The sequence below is a fragment of the Phoca vitulina genome, unplaced genomic scaffold, assembly GCF_004348235.1.
Source record: "Phoca vitulina isolate PV1807 unplaced genomic scaffold, GSC_HSeal_1.0 scaffold65, whole genome shotgun sequence".
NCBI lineage: Eukaryota > Metazoa > Chordata > Mammalia > Carnivora > Phocidae > Phoca > Phoca vitulina.
This window is the reverse complement of record NW_022589768.1, coordinates 3,124,848-3,143,348: the sequence shown is the minus strand read 5'-3', so window position 1 is coordinate 3,143,348 and position 18,501 is coordinate 3,124,848. Positions and strand designations below refer to the sequence as shown.

Below are 18,501 nucleotides of genomic sequence, written 5' to 3'. Positions count from 1 at the left end.
ATTTTTCCTCTTATTTACACAAGTAAAACATGTTTATTATGGAAAATTAGAAATCAGAAAAGCTGAAATTCACCTTTAGATTAACACTATTTTTTTTTCAAAGAACTAACTTACTTTTTCTAATAATGAGTGTTTATTTTAAGAAAAATCAGGGGAAAATACTGGCAAGAATGAAGAAAATAAAAATCCTATCATTTAGAGATCATCACTGTTAACATTTGGATGTATAATTATGCAGACCTTTTTTCTGCACTTATAAATGCATAAAACAATATTATAAGGTATTTTTTATGTTTTCTCATAAAAAATATCAAATTTATTTCTATGTCAATAACTATACTTCTACTTTGTTTTTTAATGGCTGCTGGCATTGTACTGTATGAATATACAATTATTTATTTTAACCTTTATTGTAGAACATTTTGATTGTTTCCTTCCATTTTGTAAAATTTAATTTTTTTTTTTTTTTTGCTATTACAAACTATCTTGGAGCAAACATCCTTTTGTGTCAATTTTAAGCATCTTATTTTTTTTTATTTTTATTTTTTTTAAAGATTTTATTTATTTATTTGACAGAGAGATTGATAGCGAGAGCAGGAACACAAGCAAGGGAAGTGGGAGAGGGAGAAGCAGGCTTCCTGCCGAGCAGGGAGCCCGATGCGGGACTCAATCCCAGGACCCCGGGATCATGACCTGAGCCGAAGGCAGACGCTTAACGACTGAGCCACCCAGGCGCCCCAATTTTAAGCATTTTAAAATTGTTTCCTCGTGATATAGCTCTACAGTAACTAGTTAGAAATCCATGTTCACTAATAATTACATACCCACAAATTAAGATAACTATAATGTACAACTTTGCACCCATCAGATGGGCAGGGATATGGTCCAGTATTGGTATAGGGGTGGGAAGCCAGGCGCTCTCACATGCTTCTGCTGGGAGTGTGAATTGAGAGAATCTTCCTTGAATGCAATTTGGAAATATATATCAAAAGCAGCTTGCCCTGGTTTTTCATTTTTACAGATGTTTCATGAGAAAACCTGATTTTTCCAAGATCTTATTGGAAAGGAATCACATTATATATACACGTGTTGTAAATCCAATCCTAACAGAGAAGAATTTTCTTAGGGATATTCCAAATAATGAATCCAGGTGCCCTGAAAATTTCCTGAAGTGTGCTTTTAAGCATTTAAAATTTCTTTTGACAGCCATATAAATCATGCTTGCCTTGGGGCTCTATTCAAAACCAAAACCCAAGCTTTTATTATGGATAGAAGGTGGTATGCTAGAATGGGGAGAAGTCTGCTTCTTTTGTACTCTGGGCTTTCCCAAATGGGTAGAACCTTTAAACACTTACCGACATTTCTTTAAACATTACGTTTCTGTATTTTCATCGCATCTAGTAGTGGGGCTGCGGTGGCTCTCGGGTCTGCACATGGAGCGTGAAGTCTGGACGTCCCGAGAACTTGAAGTTGCGTATGCTCTGACCGCCGCACGTGGTCTCACAGGACACTTCGACTTGCCCTGTTGTGTTTTGGTACAGGTGGCACACGGGCTCTTGGGGCCCCTGCTCAGCTACCTGTGGTGTGGGAATCCAGACCCGAGAGGTGTACTGCCTGCACCCGGGGGAGTCCCCGGCCCCCGCTGAGGAGTGTGGAGACGAGAAGCCGCATGCCCTACAAGCGTGCAATCAGTTTGACTGCCCTCCTAGCTGGCACATTGAAGAATGGCAGCAGGTAATGTGGCAGCCTGGGGTCCCCATTGCCCACCACACTTGTGGCTGCAAGAGCCCTGACCCCCCTGCCCCTTCCACCTTCTCAGTGTTCCAGGACGTGTGGAGGGGGAACTCACAATCGAAGAGTCACCTGTCGGCAGCTGTTAACGGATGGCAGCTTTTTGAATCTCTCTGATGAATTGTGCCAAGGACCCAAGGCATCTTCCCATAAGTCCTGTGCCAGGACAGACTGCCCTCCGCATATCACTGTGGGAGACTGGTCAAAGGTAAGGGCCATTCCCCACCTCATGGTCCCGCCTCTTTTTTGCCCCGTGTTTGTTTCAGACTCTAAATATGTCCTCCACAAGATGATCTGGAAGCATGTGGTTGGGGTACATAACCCGGGGGCCTCCAGTGGGGGTAGAGAGGCAAGCTGACATCAGAAATCATCTTGACACATAGGAAAGGGCACTTTCTGGCATTCCTGGACTTCCCCCGAGCCCTGCGTTCAGTGCTGGGCACGGTCAAACCCCGTTGTGCTCATCTCATCCTGTAGTCCTACAAGGGCGCCGGAAGCAGACATCATGGCCATGTCTTCTCACTGGCCTTTTAGAGTGGAGACTGATGGTGCTTCCTGCCCCGTCCATTTCTGTGAACAGCGAATTTGCAGTTGCTGACCATGTATCGTCAAAGTAACACTGTTAACCACGTCTGCCCCAGCTTGCCTTTGTGTCTTTGCTCTTGTCCTTGCTCTCAAATCCTGGATCCATGTCTGAGCTTCCCTCTTCTGTGAAATCTTTCATCCCCTAAAATCATGAAGGATTTCCCAGCTTTAACTCACAATGACCCAATTTTTTACTGTACTTCAATGGGGAGCTACTTCCTGAGTATGTGTCTGGTTTTCCTGTCTGGCTTAGAGTATCCTTGTGGCCAGTGGCCATGAGATCGATGACAGGTCCTGGAGCTCTCCCAAGCTCTGAACAGGTAAATATTCTTCCCCAAGATTCTTTGCAAAGTCAGGGGAAATGCAAAGTGTTGTTGAAGTGATGATCTTTAGAAAAGCTCAAGCCTGCTAACAAGGACAAGCAAGTCATTCATTAGGAGCATTTTTGCGGGGGGTGGGGGGGAGCCTGGGTGGGTCAGTCGGTTAAGCATCCAACTCTCAGTTTCTGCTCAGGTCATGATCTCAGGGTCGTGAGTTCGAGCCCCGTGTCGGGCTCCATGCTCAGCGGGGAGTCTACTTGAGATTCTCCCTCTCCTCTGCCCCTTCCACTCATGCTCTCTCTCTCTCCCTAAAATAAATAAATAAACCTTTAAAAAAAAAAAGAAGGCTTTTTGCAAGGAGAAACAAGAGGAGACAGAAGAGAAGGTTGCCCACGTGAGCTGGGTTGGAACTCAGGCGAGTCGGTTTCCTAGGCCACCACTGAGCAACCTGCTGGTCACCCCCAGAGATCAGCCCAAGCACAGTCAAGACATCTTCCCCATTCCCAGCCAAAGCTGCATCTCTAGAAAACCTCCACCCGGGAGGCAGGGTGGGCGTGCACACATGCTCAGGAAGGCAGAGCCAGCCTCAGCTTGTGAAACCAAAAGCCAACATGCAGACTCGGGTCCAGTCAGGCACACACGTTGGGTTTCCTACTGGGTTCAGCTTTTCTCCTGTTTGTTGAAATTTCCTTTCATTGCAGAGTTGCTTTGTTCTGGCAGAAGTTCTGATGCCACACTGCCACCCTCTCCAAAGGTTTCTGCCACACTAGTCCTTCTGCCCTGGGCTGGCTCGCTTGGGGGCAGCCATCCATCTTGTGGTTCTGGATAAGGCCTCTCTGTGTTGGAACTGGCCACTAACCCTGGACAGAGAGAGAGGCTGAGGAGCCGTGCCAGAATTCCCATTTTTCACCGAGCCAGACCTCTCAGCCTGCAGCTGGAATAGTCCCCCTTCCTGACACTAGCTCTATTCATGGCATGTTTGGGCTTTGTTCATTCATTGGCTCATTAGTTTTTAGATCTGAACTAAGTTTTGGGCAAGAAGAAGGCTTTGATTTTTACACTGCATTTCAAGTTCTAAGAAGGGAGCATTGACTCATATATGGGGCAGTCTTCCCAAATGGTGGATTTCTGTGCTCCACGGACCCCTTGCAGCCTGTTTTGTGGCCCTGTGTCTTGATGGAAATCCAGTAAAATTGTTCCTCATTCTTTTTTTTTTTTTTTTTTTAAAGATTTTATTTATTTGACAGAGAGAGACACACGAGAGTGGGAACACAAGCAGGGGGAGTGGGAGAGGGAGAAGCAGGCTTCCTGCAGAGCAAGGAGCCTGATGCGGGGCTCGATCCCAGGACCCTGGGATCATGACCTGAGCCGAAGGCAGATGCTTAACGACTGAGCCACCCAGGCTTCCCTCGTTCCTCATTCTTTACTCTCTTGGCTTTGATGGAGTAGTTGACCATTTTGTCTACCTTCATCATTCTCCTTCATGATGTTTCTTGGTGTTTTTTATTTTTCCTGTTTACTTAACTACATCTTGTCAATTGGTTTGTCTTCCTCCAGATCTCCAAAAAACTCAATATCTGACCAGATATTTGATGTGTATCACTGCATTTTTCCTCCATAGCTGCGTCTGTGTCCTGACCTCTTCTCTGACTTCTATAGATAATTCTCTATCTGCAGGAACAGTATCTAACTTTCTGTTCAATACAGTGCCCCCAGCTCTCCAAACAGGATGCGTCTTTAACCTGGGAAAGCAAAGAGACAAGCTCTTCATTCCCAACTGGCTCCCCACCTCACTCCCTGTCTCTGTCAGTACACCACCATCTTTCCAACACTTATGATCATCTCTGACTTCCTCAGCTCCTGTGTTCAGTTTCTGACACCTGCTAACTCTTCAATTCTTGAAATTTATCCATATGCTAAGTAAAAAGGAGAAGATCTCTTTAATGAGAAATTCTTACAAAGAACAGTTCAAGATATGTCCTGGACACATGGATTTATAAATGTGGCATTCTAATTTTCAATAGGCTTACTAAATGACTCATGAAAATGATAGTATATTGCAGCCCATCCGTACCAGCTTGCAAGAACCAACTGTGATCTCCTACCTCGTGCTCAGTGACATCAGGTTGATAGCTTGAAATCAGCCATGATGGGAGCATTCACACCACAGAAGTTGGCAATATAGTCAGTGCTCTCTCTCCAAGACTTGTGAAGTGTTTACCAGCACACCACTGCATGAAAGGGTTATACACACACACACACACACACACACACACAATCCTATTTATAAGACAGTTTCAGCTTATTGATGGTTACTTACAATGGAAATGATCTCAAGAAGTTCCAATGTCTGGACTCCTTTTCACAAAGTCTAAGAATCTTGGTTGGGCTTCTCTAAGGTGTTTTTTAGTTTAATCTTCATAACTGATGGTTGGTAAAGCTAGGAAATATCTGATCTCTAGCTGAAAATCCATTCTATCAATCATTATCCTACAGGGTTAGTTTGGTCTTGATCCAAGGCGATTGATCCAAATGCATTAGGTATTCCTTCCATGAATAAAAGAGTATTCCAGCTCTCCAGGTTTATTCTAAAATCTTCCTTTTACTTTTTATTTGTAGTATTAATTATGAGTTTCTTAATATTAATAATTCTGTAGATAACCACTCTTCTACTTGAATAATAATGTCTTTTTAGACTCCAGATGACAGTTTACTTGTACATTTTGACTTGCCTGAAATATACCCAGTGTATCCAAGTCCATCTACTTCTCTGTTTCCACTTATTTTTTTTTTAAGATTTTATTTATTTATTTGACAGAGAGAGAGAAAGCACAAGTAGGCTGAGCGGCAGGCAGAGGGAGAGGGAGAAGCAGGCTCTCCGCTGAGCAGGGAGCCCAATGCGGGGCTTGATCCCAGGACTCTGGGATCATGACCCGAGCCAAAGGCAGACACTCAATTGACTGAGCCAACCAGGTGCCCATTTCCACTTATTTTAAATAGTACACACACACACACACACACACAGATATGCCTTATTTTCTCGACTAGATTATAACTGCCAGAGGGGAAGGACCATCTCTGCATCTGTGTATCCCACTTGGTGCTCGGTAAATACTTGTTGACTAAAATAAAGAGACTTCTAAAAGCTTCTTCTAAACTGAACATGCCTGTTGTCACAGCCCCATTGCTCAGTCACATCACCAGCAGACACTGCCCAAACACTGCTGTGTTAACTACCCCGGGCCCTCAGAACCTGAGTCAGCCAAGAATTTGATCTTCAGTGAGCTTACAGTTTAATGAGGCAGCCATAAAAAATTATGTAACAAGCCCAATAAAGGGCTCCCATCTACACAACTGAGTGGAAATCGAGGGGAGACATCTGCGTCTGCGTGGGTCCCAGGGAAGTGCCGCAGAAGATGCAGCCATAGAGTTGGGTCTTCAGGGTTGAGTGCAGGCTGGGCGGAAAGGAGACCAAGGGTGTCCAGGCAGTGACAGGAGCGCACACGGAGGCACAGGGGGCGAGCTTGTCAGTCTTCCACAGCTGGAGATGAGGATGCAGTAGAGAAGCAGAAGGACGAGATGGAGAGGAGAGGTTGCAGTCAGACCGGGAAGGACCTCAGGGCCCTGCAGTGGCCGAGGACACCGAGGAAGGTTTCTGAATAGGGAAGTGAAATGCAGCATTTTTAGGCACACGGTTCTGGCTGCAGTGTGAACGGCGTGTTACAGGGGAAGGAACCAGAGCCTGGGAGAGCTTTTTAGAGGAGGTTGGAATAAAACCAAGGAGAATAAGGAAGCAGCTGGGTAGAGAATAGTAGATAGTAGTGGGCGATGGTTAGCAGATGTCGAGGGCAGATTTGGTGACTGAACTCGTAAGAAAGAAGCAAAAAAGAGGGGTGTGGTCAATGGATAGAGCAGGCATTCTTTTTAAAATGAATTGGGGAAGGAAAAACACATTTGGGAGGTGACTTGAAAGGGAGACGGAATGAGTCTATTTTGAGGTGTGTGTAGTTTGAGGGCCTGTCAAGGCATCAGTAAGGAATTGCAGCTCAGGAGAGATCTGCACTAAAGTTAATTTTGGGAAGCGTCAGCATTTAAGCGGTAGTTGAAGCCGTGGAAAAATGATTACCATGACATATGAGCATATGTTGTCACTAGCAGTTCCTTTGAAAGTAGGAGGCTTTCAGTGAAGTGAAATCACGATGGCGACCTGGTTGTGGAATATCCCCAGATCCCTCACGGTGAAGGGGATGAAGAGTGACAAACTTCCAGTTACAAAGTCAGTAAGTCACAAGGATGAAAAGCACAGCACAGGGAATAGTGTCAATAATATCATAATGACTTTTTGTGGTGACAGAAGGTGACTCCATGTATCGCAGTGAGCATTTGGTAATGTATGTAGAGTTGTCTAATTACTCTGTTGTACAACTGAAACGAATATAATATTGTATGTCAACTATCCTTCAATTAAAAAAACACGCAAAAAACGAGCAATTAGGATTGCCAGAGGAAAGAAAAAGCACAGATAGCCACTTTAACACAAGTGATACACGTGGGTGAGGCCAAATCATGCGCCGTAGAGGAAACTGGGCAGAAGCTGTAAGTTTAACAGCTAGGCCAACAGAAAGAAGGTAAGAGCAGGCCAAGAGCCAGGGAACACAGAAGTCAATGATACATTTCCACCTCAGGGTCTGAGACCCATCGGTGACACCGAGAGAGGATGCTGGGTCCCAGGCCATGGTTGAGTATGAGGAAGATCATGCGGACCCATGGGGGCCTTAAGAAGACTGGAGAGCACAAGGGGAGGGCACATCCCTAAGAGCTGATGAAATACCCGGCTGACCTGCCACAGCCATAATCCAAGCTGAGAAAGGACACGGAGGGGAAGGGAAGGGATGCTCGGACCCTGGGAGCAGAAGAGTCCAGAAGATACGAATCTCAGGACTGTGGCCAAACTGTTGAATACTTCTTCTCAACATCAGAAGAAGGAACAGTGAAGACAATGAACTTGAAACACTGCCACCTCCTTACACTTTCCTAAAAGTTCAGGAAAAAATAAATTATTTAAATAGGAGCATCAGCAAGCCCCATACAAAGATACTTTAAGATAAAAGTGTCAATAACATAGCAACGTCATTAAAAGTTGGCAGATGAATATATAACTTACTCTTTTGAAATGAGCTAAAAGAAATTAAGAAAGACATAGAGACAAATTGGAAACAGAAAAGCCCAGAAATGAGGTTGAATAGATAACGGGGATGTGAGCAGAAGGAGCTGATATGGTTCAGGAGAGAACCAGACGACTTACGGGAAAACTTCACAAGTGGAGAGTAAACTAGAAAGAAGTGTAATAAGAGAAATGAGAGAAAGGAGGGAATTGAAAATAAAGAGAAATAGAAGGAATTCAAGTAAAAATAACAGATATGAAAGAGAAAAAAAAATCCAACGTATAAGTATTATTAGAGTCCCAAGAAAAGAAAACCAAAACAATGGAACAAAGACTGTAAATAAGATCACCATGTAACACAAATCACAATATTGAAACGGCACACCACAGCCCTGGGAAAATGGACCCACCATGGCCAATATCGAGATATCTGCTGCTAAAGTACTGGATTTTAAAGATAAAGGAATGTGTTTGGGTATGCAAAAAGACCCAGTCACTTACTAGGGCAAGAAAATTGGATTAGCGTCAGACTTCTCGACAAGACCACTTCATACTAGAAAGCAATGGAACAACATATTTAATATACTACAAGAAGGAAAATGTGAGCCAAGGATGTTATACCCTGCCAACGTGACCTTCAAGTGTAAAGGTCACAGACAAATTGTTGCAAAGTTGCAAAAACTTAGGGTATCTTGTTCCCCTGAGCTCTTCCAAAGGAATCTACCAGATTTCTGTAGAATAAATAGTAGACACATTGGATAAGGTTGCTGCTTTGTGAATTGTAATTAATGGCACTGATTTGGTCACTTCCTTTCTTTCTGAGGTGGGAACATTCTCTAATGGCACCCTAACTTTGAACTTAGGTGACACAAGGTCATGTAAGACCTCCATCCAGAGAAGGGGTTTACAAATGATGCTCCCATTCATCATGGGGAGAAAAAAAATCATATATTTATCATTAGAAATGGCTTATGAGTGGAGACTGGCAATTATGTAACTCACTGTTATATGAAGCAAAATTAAAAAGTTGACGTTAACTTTTGGGACACCTGGGTGGCTCGGCTGCGTGGCTGACTCTTAATTTTGGCTCAGGTCATGATCTCCAGGTTCCGGGATAGAGCCCCATGTTGGGCTCTGTGCTCAGCAGGGAATCTACTTGAGATTCTCTCTCTCTCCCTCTGCCCCTCCCCTTCCCTCTTTCTCTCTAATAAATAAATAAATACATCTTTAAAATGAAAAAAGTTGACATTAATTATTACATGGGAAACTCCTAGATGATGATTTGACTTCGTTAAAAAAAATAAACCATAATTTGGTAAATGGTAATTTGAAGTTATTTGTTTAAAAGCTTACAAAGAGCTTTTCTCTGTCCTGAAAAATATGAGTAGTTTAGGGCTGTTAAAGACGACAATAAAGGATTTTTTAAAAAAAATTCCATTCCTTTCCTTTGAAACCCAACAAAAAACCCACAAGGAGAATGGAAGAGAGGGAACACTCTGTCTTCAGTAAACAATGAAATGGCCAGAATCCCAAACTATAAATCATGGAACACACCTGCCAAAGACCGTAAAATCTGGGCCAAAGTGAGAGCAAAGGCTGGGAGCTGGCAAGTATCCATCAGGCGCCGAGTGCGGAGTAGATCTCCCTCAGACGATGGGCGACAGTCCTCCAAGGCCCATCCACGGTCCTCTGGTTACAGAGGGCAGACAAGGGCTAGACCGCGAGCTGCCCCGAGAATGTCCCCGTGGAGCCGTGGGGCAGGTGGTGCCAAAGGAGACATGGCACCCACAGGCCTCCTAGCCAAGGAGGGCTGCCGGGGATGAAGTGGGGGGGGGAGGAAGGGACAGCAGGTGCTGCATTAGTCCCCAGGGAGCCAGTTTTGGAAGAGGCTCTTCTCTGAGTCACAGCAGCCCCTCGGATGCCAAGAGCCGAACAGACATGTGGGCAAAAGACACAAAAATGTGGTGCCAGAGGGTTGCACACAATAGCTGTAAGGTGCCCTAGCTCACCCCTGCCCATGTTGTTCGCACACAGCTGCACTCGGAGTTCCAGCAGAAAACCTCCGCAGCAACACCAGGTGGGCAGGGGCACAGAGAAGGAGAAGGAGGAAGCCGGGTTGCAGGGAAAGGAAGAGCAAGCAAGAGTCACAGGAATGGCGGTAACATCACAGAGCTACTACCCAGGGAACAGTTCCAACAAATAGGCTCATATTCCCGAGGAAAGTATGCTCTTGGTGTCTGATGGGAAAGTAGCTTTAAAATGAGGTTGAGCTCGAAAAGAGATTGTAAGTCAACAAAAGGAGAAGACAACTGGAACAGTCAGAGGCAAATAACAAACAAACAAAAAACCCACAGATTACAAACAACAACAAAATTAAAGGAAAGACAGAAGATGGAGATGTGTGCAGGCTGGAAGGCTGCATCTACCATGTAGGAAAAGAGTGAAGATGCACACTGCTTTTCAGAGGCAGTGATGGGTGTGGAAGACAGAGAGGAGATCAACCCGAGCACACTGGTGTTTGTGAAAGAACAGAACAAATGGCACAGAAAATGAAAAAGAAAAATATTCAGAGATAATAAAGGGGAATTTATGAATAATAAATAATAATAAAAACTTTCTTTGATAAAAGCTTTGGTCTCTACATCATAACAGCATACCACGTACCAAGAAAATATGACCCAGTGTGACATAGTCTGCCTACGGTGCAGGACTTCATGGGTAAAGAAAGAGCCCACAGATCTCTGGGCAGAAAGGGCAAACAGATACACAACAGAAACTGCCTGTTTGGCCGCGCACATCTTCACGGTAGCATCCACAAAGACAGTGGAACAGGGTCTGCATGGTTCAAAGGGAAAGAAAGTCTGACCCAAGTATCTGCTCTTCTTGGTGTTCTTCATGTAGGAAGGCATCAGGGAAATACAAATCAAAACCACAGAGAGATCCGACCTCACACCTGTCAGAATGTCTAAAATCAACAACACAAGAAACAACAGATGTTGGCGAGGATGCAGAGAAAGGGGAACCCTCTTACACTGTTGGTGGGAATGTAAGCTGGTGCAGCCACTTTGGAAAACAATATGGAGGTTCCTCAAAAAGTTAAAAATAGAGCTACCCTATGACCCAGCAACTGCACTGCTGGGTATTTATCCCAAAGAAACAGATGTAGTGAAAAGAAGGGCCATATGCACCCCAATGTTCATAGCAGCAATGTCCGCAATAGCCAAACTGTGGAAAGAGCCGAGATGTCCTTCAACAGATGAATGGATAAAGAAGATGTGGTCCACATATACAATGGAATATTACTCAGCCATCAGAAAGGATGAATACCCAACTTTTACATCAACATGGATGGGACTGGAGGAGATTATGCTAAGTGAAATAAGTCAAGCAGAGAAAGTCAATTATCATATGGTTTCACTTGTTTGTGGAACATAAGGAATAGCATGGAGGACATTAGGAGAAGGAAGGGAAAAATGGGCGGGGGGAATTGGAGGGAGAGATGAACCATGAGAGACTATGGACTCTGAGAAACAAAGAGGGTTTTAGAGGGGAGGGGGGAGGGGGGATTGGTTAGCCCGGGGATGGGTATTAAGGAGGGCACGTACTGCATGGAGCACTGGGTGTTATACGAAAACAATGGATCGTGGATCACCACATCAAAAACTAATGATGTATTGTATGGTGACTAACATAACATAATAAAATTAAAAAAACAAACAAACAAACAACCATCTAAATCTCCTGTTGGTTTCTTCAATTTTCTTCATTAACATAACAGGGTTCTTTAGGGAATTAATTGTTATGGCGGGAAAAAAAACCTCAGGTCTTCAACAACTCCTTTAATTCTACTTTAGTTCCCTTTTTTCTAATATACCTAATAAAACTGCATTACATTTTAAAATTAAAATTGCATGTACACACAATGATTATCAACTATCAATGTTATGCACACACTGATGATCAAATACTAGTGTTATTTTATGTATTTTGAGTGGTTTTTAAAAAACTGTCCTTTAATACTTTTCTGTTTCTTGAAGTCTTGGTCGTGGGTGTGTATCTTTTTTTTTTTTTTAAGCACGATCATCTTACTGTATAAATAGACAACTAAAAAATAAATCAGATATCAATTACACTGTCAAAAAATCCCCATGACAGTAAATTACTGGAAATTAATTACTGTCTCAGAGAGGAGGAAGGAAGGGAGGGAACTCCCTGTGTTATAAAAGATAAGTCAAAAAAAAAAAAAAAAAAGACAAGTCACGGGGATGAAAAGCACAGTGTGGGGGATACAGTCGGTAATACCATAATGATGTTGCGCGGTGACGGGCCTGACTGCGGTGAGCACCGAGTGCCGCAGAGACTTGGCCAATCACTGTGTTCTACACCTGAAGCTAACGTAACATTGTGTGTCATGTGTACTCGAATTAAAGAAATAAATTATCAATAAGAAATAAGAGGGGTTCGAGCCTAGGAAATGGTTCACGTACAAATGGCAGCCACACGTGGGACCCCTCTGGTGCCGCCGGAGACCTGGCTGTTGTCTGCGGACGCTCCATGTGACGGGTGCGCAATTCTCATTGCAGTGTTCCGTCAGTTGTGGTGTTGGAACCCAGCGAAGAAAACAGGTGTGTCAGAGGCGGACGGCCAAAGGCCGGCGCGTTCCCCTCGGTGAGATGATGTGCCGAGACCTTCCAGGGCCCCCTCTTGTAAGATCTTGCCAGATGCCTGCGTGCGATAGTAAGTATGTCCAGGCCATGCTCCATCGGATATGTTCATTCTGTTCCTCTCGTCCCGATGGCTGTATTTCCCGTAAAGCAGCACGTTCCTAATCTGTAGGTAAAGCAGATCAAGAGGAACCCAGAATCGTTTGAAGCAACCACCAGTATAATGTTGAATACAAGATACCGTTCGAAGGAAAGTCAATGTTAAGAAATGTCCACCCAACTTAACAAATGCATCTGTTAGTCTTCCTCACTTGCACTTACACTTCCTTCTATCCTTCACGTGGCCATGATTTCTTCCACTAACAATCCGGGAGTATTTCTTGTAGAAGTTAAGTTGGACTACTTCCCAGTTTATTCACCAGTGATGCATTTGGATGCATTCCAGTAAGAGTAGAAGAGCTAAGTATTTTTAAGTATTCAGGTATCTGTTCTTGTGTATAATCTAAAACCAGCAAGGATGAAAACATAAATTATCATTGTCTTTTTTTAAATGATAGTTTGGGCACTTCTTCAATTAATTCTAAATAACAAGCTTAGTATAATGAGTTAATAGTATGGCTTCATTATATCCAAAAGCTAATATGCATGTCGGACTCCTCTGTATTTTCAGTATACATAACAGAATATATGTTTGCACATACGCATGTGTGTTTCATGTAGGAGGGTGGGTGACAACACATGAAAATAAGGCAGCAGGGGGTACCTGGGTGGCTCAGTCGGTTAAGTGTCTGCCTTCAGCTCACGTCATGATCCTGGGGTCCTGGGATTGAGCCCCATGGAGGGCTCCCTGCTCAGCAGGGAGTCTGCTTCTCCCTCTCCCTCTACCCAGCTCATGCTCAATCTCTGTCTCTCAAATAAATAAAATCTTAAAAGAAAAGAAAGAAAATAAGGCAGCAGAGTAGTGGAGGGAGGTGGGGTTCGGAGATAGGGGAAAGGCATACTAGGACTGCACAGCTTCTGGGTCTGTCTCCTGCTTTCTTGTTCACAGTCTTTAATTATTCACCGTAAAGTGAATTCACCTATTAAGTACCTCAGGTACCCTCCGGAGCTTATGGTAAGTAAACAAAAATCAGAAAATTAACTATTATGTTAATGCTGCTTAAGGAAAAAAACCTGAGATATAAAATCCAAATTTACCAAAAACTTCCCTGGAGAAACTCATAAAACAAAGAAAAAAAAAAAAAAACAGTTAATAAGTTTAAAAAAAAGCAGTAGCATTTTTTGGACTATTTATTGCATTTATTGTGTGGAGCTCCTTGCATGCTTTAGGTCCTTTAGTCCCCAGAGATCTGTGAGACAGACATTATCCCCATTTAGAGACAAGAAACCCAAGACTTAGAGAATGTACAAGACTTGACCAAAGATCCGTAGCTGCCAGGTGGACACCTTGGTCTGTTTGACCACAGGTCTGTCTGATGCCCGAGTCCATGCTCTTAGCCGCCTCTTTATGCTCATTTATGGACAACGTCAACTTTTTTCTCTGGGAATTCTTCGAGAACACATTTCCAAAATCTTGAGATTCCAAAAATGTGAGATTCCAAGTTTCCTCGTGTCCTGGAATTCAAGAATGCCTGTGGCATATGGCACCATGTCATGCTTCAAAATGCTTATCTATCTGATTTTTATCAGAAAAAATGTGATAAACTGCCTTCGAGGAGAGTGAGATTAAAGGAGTACTGGAACTTCCTCTAAGATAATCACAGAATAGCATACGGAAATACATCGTGGTTGTTAGGGTATGCAACATGGTGCAGATGAAATTATAAACTATTACAGCATGCAGTGGAGAATAGAGTAAAATTATAAGCTTTAGGGAGTGCAAAAAAAAAAAAAAAAGAAAGAAAGAAAAAAGCCAGTAATATTTCTTCTTTCCCCACCCCATTCCCTAGCTTGCCAAACATGTGGGTCATGGAAGCAGAGAAGAGAGGGGAACGCCTGCTCCCAGCCCTGCCAGATCACCCCGAGCTGGGCCTCCATTCCCACTGTAGCCTGGCTCACGCCATCACCTTTGCTTAGTAGCCCTTGCTTGCTGACATGTGGCTTCTCCCTTTGCACTGTGATGTGGCATCCTCTTCTCCCCATCACCATATCGCAGAGCCAAGTGACACACGTGGCATTCACCCATCCTCTGGACCCCTGCTGTCTCGCACCATTTCCCTGCCACTGTCATGCATTCAGTACTAACACTGCCCTCCATACACCTTCTAGTGCATCACGTGCAGACCTACAGACACCAGCTGCCTTTTCCCAGCACACACTACCACCAGGCTCATTCTTCCTTGCCGACAACCAACATCCGTGTCCTTGAACTTTCTAACACCCCGATATCCCTATTTCCTACCATCGTTGACTTCCCTGACCCCTGCCCCATCACCCTGGCATGGTCACCCCTTACACTTGCTCAGACATGGCCCTCAGAAGTAGCTTCCTGCTCTCCCTCCCCCACCCCCATCTCGCTCCTCTTGTTTGGTGAAAGCCTCGCTGTAGATATTCTTGCCCTTCCTTCAACCCCTGCCTTGATCACCTGCTCACTTCAACCCTGGTATTACTTTTCAGGTGATATTTGTTTGGGTTTTGGTTCCCTGGCCTGAGCTACTAGGATTCACTGAAGTAAATAATATCACCATGCTGATTAGACGTCCTTCGTATTCATGCTATCTGATTTACCTGGGTATTGTGTGTTTTTCCCTATTTCCTAAGAATCCCCTAAAAATTCACCATAGTAGCTGTCTATCCCATAGTAGCTCTGATTCCCTTTCTCTGTTTTTTTTAAATTTAATTTTATTATGTTATGTTAGTCACCATGCAGTACATCATTAGTTTTTGAAGTAGTGTTCCATGATTCATTGTTTGCATATAACACCCAGTGATTCCCTTTCTCTGTTGGTGCACTTGTCTTTTATTCCACTGGGACTATCAAGGCCAATATAGCATAATGTCCTCTGACTTTCCTTTCCCCTTCACCTCACTTCTGCCTGCCCCATCTGCTCTCCAGACTGGAAATGTATAGTCTTTGTTGTGGGCCTGACCCCTGCATTATTGAAGGGAGTCTGAACACAAGAAAGACCAAGTCCACTTGTGCTGTGACCTTGTGCTCTCAAGCCTCCACTTCTAGGTAAGTGTTCTAACTGGTGCCTCAGGTTTAAGTAAAACCCATCCTCTTTGGAGGAGTGAATTTTGCTGGTCTTCATTTTGACCATTCTGATGCAGAGTGGGGTGGAGGGCGGGTGGGAGAGATGTCTTGAGCACCACATGGTCCAGTTCTGCCCCTGCCTGAGTCTACCCTCCATTCCCTGCCTTCCCCCACGGCAGACGTTGACCCCTTCTTGAATTCTTTCTCCCGCCATATCTGTGACTGACGTTCTTCTTATTCCTGAAAGACCAGCACTAACCCTGCTTTCCCCAATAATCTTTCTTTTTTAAAAAAATTTTTTATTGTTATGTTAATCACCGTACATTACATCATTAGTTTTAGATGTAGTGTTCCATGATTCATTGTTTGTGCATAACACCCAGTGCTCCATGCAGAACGTGCCCTCTTTAATACCCATCACCAGACTAACCCATCCTCCCACCCCCCTCCCCTCTAGAACCCTCAGTTTGTTTTTCAGAGTCTATCATCTCTCATGGTTCGTCTCCCCCTCCGATTTCCCCCCTTCATTCTTCCCCTCCTGCTATCTTCTTCTTTTTTTTTTTCTTAACATATATTGCATTATTTGTTTCAGAGGTACAGATCTGTGATTCAACAGTCTTGCACAATTCACAGAGCTTACCAGAGCACATACCCTCCCCAGTGTCTATCACCCAGCCACCCCATCCCTCCCACCTACCCCCCACTCCAGCAATCCTCAGTTTGTTTCCTGAGTCCCCAGTAATCTTTCTTGGTTGTATTAATCTCTGGAAGGTAATATAACCTTGTGGTTAAGCTAACTCACTTGAGTTACAATCCCAGTTGTTCCAATCCCTCATCCTGTGACATCGGGCAAGTTACTTAACCTCTGCCAGCCTCAATTTTCTCCTCTGTAAAATGGGAATAGTCATTGTATCTACCTCATAGGATTGTTCTGAGAAATAATACCTATAAAATGCTTAGAAACAATGCCAGGCCTGTGCTAAAGCCTCAAAAATATTAGTTATTTTTAATGCCATCCTTTTAATTCCTAGTAGAACTTCAAGAGAGACTAAAATGGCCTAGAGCGACTTGTGCTGCATCTTCTGTCCCACGAGGGCAGGGGCTTGTATGGGGTAGGTTCACAGTCGCCCTGGACTTTCCTCCACATAGGCCCCAGAAGTGCTTATCACAGTGACTTATACCCATAGAAATGCTTTTCAAATACGTCAGACTTGGATTGTCCTCATATTGCTGTTAGAAGTCTATCTGTCTTGGCTTTTTGTTTGTTTGTTTTTAAGATTTATTTGAGAGAGAGAGCAAGTGAACGCACAGGGGGAAGGGCAGAGGGAGAGGGAGAGAAGCACAAGCAGACTCCATGCTGAGTGCGGAGTCCGACGTAGGCCTTGATCTCATGACCCTGAGATCAGACCTGAGCCTAAACCAAGAGTTGGACACTCAACCGACTCTGCCGCCCAGGCATCCCTACCTGTTGTGGTTTCTAATTAGGGATCTGAAGAAAAAAAAATAATAACAGAAATGTAGTGTTTGATTTTAGATTTTTTAAATTATAGCCCTAGGCTTTTAGGTTTCCTGAGTTTTGGTAAAGAATTATTATTTTTTGTCAAAGTACTGAGATCAAGATGGTTGAGGGAGGGGAGGCACCCAGGCATGCACTATGTGATTGAAATGTCAAGAAAAGATATTCCTCATCCCCTTGCCAGGGTTATCTCGAACACACTCACTTCTCTGCAGCTCTTGGTCTCCCTCTTGGTTCCAACCCCGTATCTGCCTTGTTAGCTCTCCCACCTCCTACACACACCTTGGACTTCAGGAGAGAATATAGCCCCCCTGCCTCCACTCTCCCTATAGCTTCTCAGCTTCCAGTGACACCCCCCCCCCGACATAGCTGCAGCCCTTGGAAACCCGGGGGGGCACAGGCCCACCTTGGCAGCACCCCTCTTGGGATTGTATCATTTGTCCTGCAGCATCCAAGGGCATACACTCATTCATTCATTCATTTATTCATTCAATAAAGAGTAAGACTACTCTCTACTAGATGCTATGCTGTGCCCTAAGGGTAGAGACAGTCTCTTTCCTAGACATACATAGTTTTCAGTGTCAGATGATACTATTCCCTTATTAATTCTTTCTGCAGTCATTCATCAAGTGCTACTATGTTTTAGGTGTTATGATACAAAACGGAAAAGATGCATTCTCTTGTTTCTAAGATCTCAGAATTCAATGGGAGAGAAATATATATAAACAAACGAGAATAGTAAGTGCCATGGGTGCCATGATAGGATGCAGAAGGCAGGGGCCGATGCCACTGGGGGAGGGGGAGGTCAGGAAAAGGAGGAGGATCCCCTGGGCAGAGTTCTGGAAGATAAGTGTCCATTCTCCAGGCTCACGTGGAGGAGGACACGGGAATCTGGGAGAAGAGGGCAGTGTGGACAAAGGTAGAGGGTGTCAAATGGAGTCCTCTATCTGGGGAAACTGCCAGAAATACCACAGGATTAGAACATAGGTTCAAGTTTATGACAAAAGAGAAAGCTTGAGAATTTAGCTGTAGAGGATATTAGGACTCCATGTTAAGGGGTTTAGATTTTATCCAAGGAGGAGATGACACAGTCAGATTTTATTTTGGTGTATTTGCTCTGACAGCTGTAAGATACACTGGATAAATACAAGGGTGCAGGCTGGGAGTCTGGGTAAGGGGCTGTGGCCATATCTAGGTGAGAGAGCATGGCGGTGGATTCTCACAATGGTTCGGATATCCCGCCTAAGTACCTGGAGCTGGGAGCTAAG

At 44.0% G+C, this 18,501-nt stretch overlaps 1 protein-coding gene across 1 annotated transcript in view; it reads left to right on the top strand.

The window, feature by feature from the left end:
- Positions 1 to 18,501, top strand: part of ADAMTSL3 (ADAMTS like 3) — a 282,288-nt gene that overhangs the window by 202,310 nt on the left and 61,477 nt on the right. Inside the window, exons 17-19 of the mRNA XM_032391915.1 lie at positions 1,542 to 1,734; positions 1,820 to 1,999; positions 12,444 to 12,597. Coding sequence (XP_032247806.1) covers positions 1,542 to 1,734; positions 1,820 to 1,999; positions 12,444 to 12,597 — 527 coding nt within the window. The remainder of the gene's footprint in view (positions 1 to 1,541; positions 1,735 to 1,819; positions 2,000 to 12,443; positions 12,598 to 18,501) is intronic.